This window comes from Malus sylvestris, chromosome 17 (genome assembly GCF_916048215.2).
Source record: "Malus sylvestris chromosome 17, drMalSylv7.2, whole genome shotgun sequence".
NCBI lineage: Eukaryota > Viridiplantae > Streptophyta > Magnoliopsida > Rosales > Rosaceae > Malus > Malus sylvestris.
In genome coordinates, this window is record NC_062276.1 from 513,662 (window position 1) to 520,398 (window position 6,737).

The 6,737-nt window shown below is 38.6% G+C and overlaps 1 protein-coding gene across 1 annotated transcript; it reads right to left on the reverse strand.

Moving 5' to 3' along the window:
• Positions 1-794: 794 nt before the first annotated feature.
• On the reverse strand, positions 795-2,496 carry LOC126612367 (transcription factor TCP20-like). Its single transcript, XM_050280769.1, has 2 exons — positions 1,102-2,496; positions 795-1,010 (listed from the first exon to the last, which is right to left on the reverse strand). Exon 1 carries the CDS (start codon positions 2,262-2,264, stop codon positions 1,320-1,322), a length of 945 nt encoding a protein of 314 aa, XP_050136726.1. The 5' UTR covers positions 2,265-2,496; the 3' UTR covers positions 795-1,010; positions 1,102-1,319.
• Positions 2,497-6,737: the final 4,241 nt, after the last annotated feature.

Genomic DNA, 6,737 nt, shown 5'->3' on the forward strand with positions numbered 1-6,737 from the left:
AGTCGAGTTCTTAGGGAAACCAAATGGAGTTCTACATGTTCCCTTCTTATGTTCTGAAACTATAAAAGACTCTTAATTTCCATCCTTCTCCTTGTAATATGCCAAAGCCGACTGACTTTACTTTGTGACAAAAACTTGATCCACCATTCCACCTGATGGTTACAAAGTCCCACTAATGTACTGTTCTTGTATATAAACACTAGGCACAGCTAATGGCTATTAAGCAGTGTAATGGTGAAACATTAACTGGGAACACCATATACTGACAAATACTGCACAACTCAGATGCTCGAAAGAAAGAAGATCTCTAAAGATCTTTAAAGTGAGCTACTTTGGAATATTCTTAGTATTTTGTGGTTAGGTTATCGTACTGGCGACAATATTAGCCAATATCCAGCGACAGTTTAAGTTATGTAAACCAGATCGATTAGCAAAGCTACAAAAAAATTTGAGTTCCTGATTGGAATTCCGGCGTCAAGGACTTTAGAATGCAATATCATCTCCAAGGATTGAAATGCAATTGGACATTCAAGTAGGCAACGTTGAAGGCAACTAGGCTATCGGCCTATTAATGATGCTACTGCTGTGAGACCAAGGAGACATTCCCATAACAAAGAAAAGTAATTGGGTTGCAAGGAATTCATGGGGGGAAAACACAAATGGTTTATGAAGACGAAGCGAGGTGTTCTTCGGAAGTGGCTTGAGAGAGCAAGTATAGAGCAAGTATAGTGCAAGTAGTATGATAAGTAATTGTCCCTTAATTTGTGGAAAAACACAATGAAGATGTAAGATAATTAAGAAATCTAAGAAGAAAATTGGAGATTAAGTATGACTATAGAGCTCTATGTTTAAATTCTCACAAACAAACTGAGCACCATTTGATCCACACCAAGTGAAGAACAAAACCAATTAAAAAGATGCCTTACACTACAATCAACACACCTCTGAATTCAAAGCAGCAGCAGTTAAGCCCAAACCCAAAGCAATTTGACTGTGCACAATTATCCCATCTGCAAAAGCACTTTTAACAATCAAATTCCCCTATAGGCTATGGCTAACACGAAGAGTGCTGAAAAATTAAGCAGATTTAAGCAGAAGCACCTGTAAATATGGAGACTTGAGTCATGCAGTGGAGAGAAAAACAAGGGGAAAACAAAATCCAGTCCATATTGAACTCCCTCGAGTATCTTTTTTCCTAACATTTTCCAATTATACAATACAATTACCATTACCAAAACAACAAACTCAGCCACCCAACAAAATGCTACTGCTTTTTGCATTCTCCCATCCAAATTTCACAGAATCTAATGCGACCACTACTACTGTCCAGAGCCTTGAGAATCGTCCTTGGAAGGTGGTTGCTGCTGGTGGTGGTGGTGTTGCTGCTGGTGGTGCTGCGGCGGCTGCTGGTGCACTCTAGCATGCCCCATCTGCTGGTAAATCTGACTCAAAGCCTGTGAGTTCAGGACCCCAATATGTCCATCCTGTGACAACCCAAGTTCCAACCCAGGAAGCTGCTGCTGCTGCTGATTGCCCCCACCCAAAATTGAAGTAAAACTCATCGGACCCATGTTAGAGACAGGCAAGTCAAAGCCAGGAAACCCAATTTTTTGCAGGTAATTTGAACTCTCACTGCCCAGATTTGTGGTGGCTGATGGAGGACCAGATGACGACTGGAACCCAAAGCTACTGACAGGGGGCCATAGCCCGCCCACCCCTGCCACATGGGGTCTCCCCAAATTCCCGCCCACCATTGCCCAGCTGGTCCTACCTCCACTGGACCCCCCCAATTCATCGATCTTTTGGTGCAATCCAGCTGATAGAGAAGTCCCCTGTTGCGAAACAGAGCCCCCTGCCGCGGCCAAAGCCGACGCCGGAATCGTCCCGGTCCCGGTGGCGGCCATAATCGACGGCTCGGCCTGCTGGAGGAGCCACTGGATTGTTTCCCCATCGGATTTGTGACCCAACTCTCGGGTCAATTGAAATATTCTGGCGGCGCAGAGGGCCGGCATCCGTATCCTCCTTCCCCTGCCTTCGACCTTTGTGTGTCTGTCTTTGTTGGAGCTTCTCTTGGGCGCCAACTGCTTCTTCCCCGACTCGTCTTTGTCAGCGATTACAATCTGGAAGTCTTTGATTTCAGCAGGTTTGTCGTCGTTCATGTTGTTGTTGGGTTGAGGTGGTGGTTGCTGCTGCTGCTGAGGTTGTGGGGGGAGGCTCAAGAAGCTAGGTATGTCTTGTGTCTGCTTTGAGCCCTTGGGATCCATGAACAGGGGATTAATAAATTAAAATTTAAAAAAAAAAGAGAAAAATGGGTCCTCTTTGATTGAAGAAGGTGACCTGAAAAGTCCTACACTTTCATGAGTTTTCACTGTTTTTGGCAAAGAAAGAGAAGACAAAACCCATAAAATACTATTAAAATCCCAGCGTACCCCATTGTCAAATGTTACTCTCTCCTCCGGGTAGACTGGCTTTGGTTGTTTTTTACTCTCCCTCTCTCTCTCTCTCTCTCTCTCTCTCTCTCTCTTCAAGCTGTCCTCCTTTCTTACTTTATCTCTCGTTACTTTTGACACTGCAGCGGGGTTTGACTAGGCAGATATGAACACAACTGCCAGTTTCGTGTTTTCACACCCTCGTATCAGAATGTTAATGTGTTAATACAAATAAGCTGAGACATAGAACAAGATATGATTAGTCAGACAAAGTTTTTTTTGTGCAAATATGAGTTCTGTCAAGTTTAGTCATCTACACCTAAATTTAAATTTTTCTCTCGTACCCTCAGACAAGAGTATTTCCCTCCCGTGCATCAATGTATGATATCACATTATCTTTTAAGTGATTTGGATCAACCCGTTAAATTCTCTTAAATTATTAAATAAACATCTTATCGTTAAGTTCAATAACATCATTATACATTATTGTACGCTAAAACAATAGAGCAGACAAATCAAAAGCCCATTCTCTAATTTTCCCCACATTCTATGGAGTCACATGGACTATGGTCTATGGATTGATTGGATTCCCCCTTCACCCCCTTCTTCATTATTGATTTCTCCTGCTGCCTGCATATGCTATAATTGCAATAGCAAACCAATATATGATGCCATCTCTTACAAGGAACTCAACTTCCAAGCTGGACAGCTTGAGATTTCGACACGTGGCAACTCATGAATGGCTGGTGGTGGGGTTTGCTTCTATCCCACTCTTCTAGGTCTAGGACCATCCTTAAGATATGATATAAAAATTGATAGGAATTTTAAAAGACGGAGAGGAAAAAACAAGATTATGTAATGGGATCAACAGCATTCAGCAACATCAAGGCTAATGATATGGAGTTTTTACAGGCCACAAAGCATGTTGTTGTTTAAGTTGCACAGAGCAACTTACACGTAATACAATTTAAAAGTAATTTGCATGGAACAAGACCGCAGTAGCATTTTAATTCAAGAGTACAATGTTATGTAATTTTACTTATATTATTGAATCGGTGTCGGGGACACGGCTTAGTACATCAAGGGTGCGTTTGTTGCACCGGACTATCTCGGACTGAACTAGCTTCAAGGACTAAGCTAGACTAGCTTGGAATAGACTAAGCTGGACTGATTTAGTGAAATGTTTTGTGTAGTATCGAATTAAGAAACATGATTATAATATTATATTATTTAATTCGTACCTATTAATATTTTATTATTAATTTATATTTATATTTATTCGTATTATATTATTACTTCTACTTTTTCTTTTGTTCTTTTCCATAATCATATTTTCCTATTGTTTTCTCCGCCACTGTCTTCCTCCCCTCTCTTCTTTTTCTCTCTTATTCTGCCCTCCTGTTCTCTGTACCAAGTTGCTCCTTGCTTTGTTGTTCCCTTTGTTTTTCCTTTGCCTTCGTGTGTGAGATAGGTGTTGAATTTTGAGTTGGGGCGGGATGCATGTGTTATTGGAAGCTGGGAGATAGGGGTTGAATCTGGTTTGGTTTTCTGGGTTTTTTTTTTCTAGGTTCAAATTTTGGGAGTTGGATTTGGTTTTGAAAAGGGAAAAATTGAAAAAGATTTTCTTTTTTTTTTGTTTCGAGTTTTGCGAGATCAGGGTTTGAAAGGGTTGTAGGAGGCGAGGAATGAGAGAATTGGAGGGGCGAAGCGGGAAGGGTGAAGCGTTCCGGAGCTGGGCTTAGCAATTCACCCGATTTTGGGGGGTCTCACTAAGACCCTCTAGCAAAGCTTGTAGTCCAGCTTAGTTGGAGCGAGTCTCATTAAAGTTAGTCCATGTGTGTAACAAACATAGGATTACACTACGATTTAATCTAGTGTAGTCCAATGAAAGCTAAAGAGGGCAAATAAACGTGCCCCAAGTGTTATAGTACAAGTGTCAAGTGTCATAATACAAGTGGTTGAAATTTTTTTCAAATATCTAACCACTTATATTATAACACTTAGTATATTAAGTCGTATTTCTCGCATATTGAAATTTTTTTTTTCTAAGGAATATACTACCTTGGTGGGCCTCCGTGGGGTGGGGCCTTATACTCTAGTTTCTGACGGTTGGGCCATACACAAAATCTTACTTCTCATCGAAGTGTGCTCTATTGGATGTTTACAATTAGACATTACTTTCCACCCAAACTATAAATAATTAAAAGGGTATGTTAGAGAGATTAAAATTTTAAATTTAATGATGTGTTACTAATAGTAAATAAGTAGGTTAATCGATATTTAATTAATAATCCAATCATCAACAACCACATTATTTAGTTTATACAATTTGATCTAAAATTTTGGTCTCCCTAACATTAGAATGTTAAATTTCTTCACACACTTACAAAAAAGAATTATGTGCTTATATTACTTCCCTTCATGCTCGCTGAATTAAAGTGCATGCACTTTTATACCCTTATATTCAACCTTGAAAATTAAATGTTATATCAAGTTACATAATTTAGTACATATAATTGCAAAAAAACAAAATTTCCCTTAATTTGTTCACGGAAAAAGGCGATGTTGTAATTTTCATCTATATTTCTTATGGTCTTTAGAGAACAACTTATATAGAACAAATTCATCGTCACGTAAGACCCGATCTAATAATATATTATCACATATTAATAAATAGAAGACACTATATGGTAATAAATTTGTTTTGTGTAAATCATTCTCCTTCACGAGAATGATGATAGAAGCACAAGAGATTGTTCTGCACGAGAGAGAGATGCACATTTGTCAATGTAATTGGTGTGAGCACTGGATGCCAATAACAAGTAAGCAAAGTGACAAAAGAGTCCCTTATCTTTAACCTTAAATTTCTCGTATTACAAAGATGCCTAATCCCAATTTCTTAAAACTATTAACCCATTTTTAATTGTGATTTGAAAGCGATTTTCTACGTGTTAGCGTCCACCACATAATTAATTAGATATCATCTTGCATGAATAAAATATGAATAATCCCGACAAGAAATATTATTTTTGATGAGGTAGGTGTGTGTGTGTGTGTGTGTGTTATTTACCGTTCATAATAGAAGGGATTAATTAAACTTACAAATATCAACCATCAAATATACTAAAATCACAACAAGCACACACGTTATGTTTTCTTCCATTACTTGAAAAGAAAAAAGAACAAAAGTAAAGCACACAAGTTCAATTTTTTAAACATAAAGTTCAACTTAAGCTACTTGTTAATACCAACCACCACATAGTGCTAAATAGTTCGGATGAATTCCAGGCATGTATTCTACACGACATGTATTGAGTTTGATTCTTGAAGTTGGTAATCACATGATGGTGACTAGGAGGAGGCTGAAATGCATCTGAGTCTTGCCAACCTTTGAAATAATAGACTGCCGTGGCGAGCCACAAAAAAAAAAAAAAAACCTACTTGTTAATACCCACATTGTTATTTAATCTCTATAAAATGTACCCAATTATCCCTATCTATCACTATACAATGTGGAAAACATTACGGTCAATGTACATTACCTCACGACACATCTTCGTTGGGGACGAATTCCAGACTCGTATTTTACACGGCACGTCTTGGTTTGATTTAGTGACGTTGGTGAATCACACGATGGTGCCCAGGAAGGTTGGAATGCCTCTGTGAGTCTTGCCGGTCCCCAAAAGAGTGGCCTACTGTGACGACTCACGAAGCCACCAGTTGGTCCATTTTTAAAGAAAAAAGAAGCTACTTGTTAATGCTCACATTGTTATTTTAATCTCTATGAAATGTACCCAATTATCCCTAACTATCATTATACAATGTGGATAGTAAGGTCGAAGAATCAATGATGATACACATTACGGTCAATGTACATTACCTCACTTCTTTAATTCAGTTTTTGTTTATATTGTAACCCTCAATTAGCACATCATATATTATATGGTACTCTTCTTGCCTTATCGAAACTGCACCACATTACACGTATCATCGCGTGTGTGCAACTCTTAAAAGTTGAGTGATTAGTTGTTCGTTGCAAAAACTTGCGACTACGGTGACATGTGTTGCTTCTTGTGTATTTTCTAACTCAATAAATGACTAGGAGACGCATGCATCGCCTCTTGTATATTTTCTGACCTAAAGCGTTGAATAATAATTATATACAACATTTGTTGAAGGAAACTTGATATCGCTTTCGTGATGTATAAACCACGAGAGTGGTTTGATTAGTCGGTTTAGTTGGTCCAAAGTTGCTTAGTTTTCAAAGTTCTAAAGTTTGCAAGTTGGTATGATTATTGTGTTCCCATT

Coding starts and splice junctions, on each gene's coding strand:
- LOC126612367 (XM_050280769.1), bottom strand. CDS start 2,264: ATGGATCCCAAGGGCTCAAAGCAGACACAAGACATACCTAGCTTCTTG.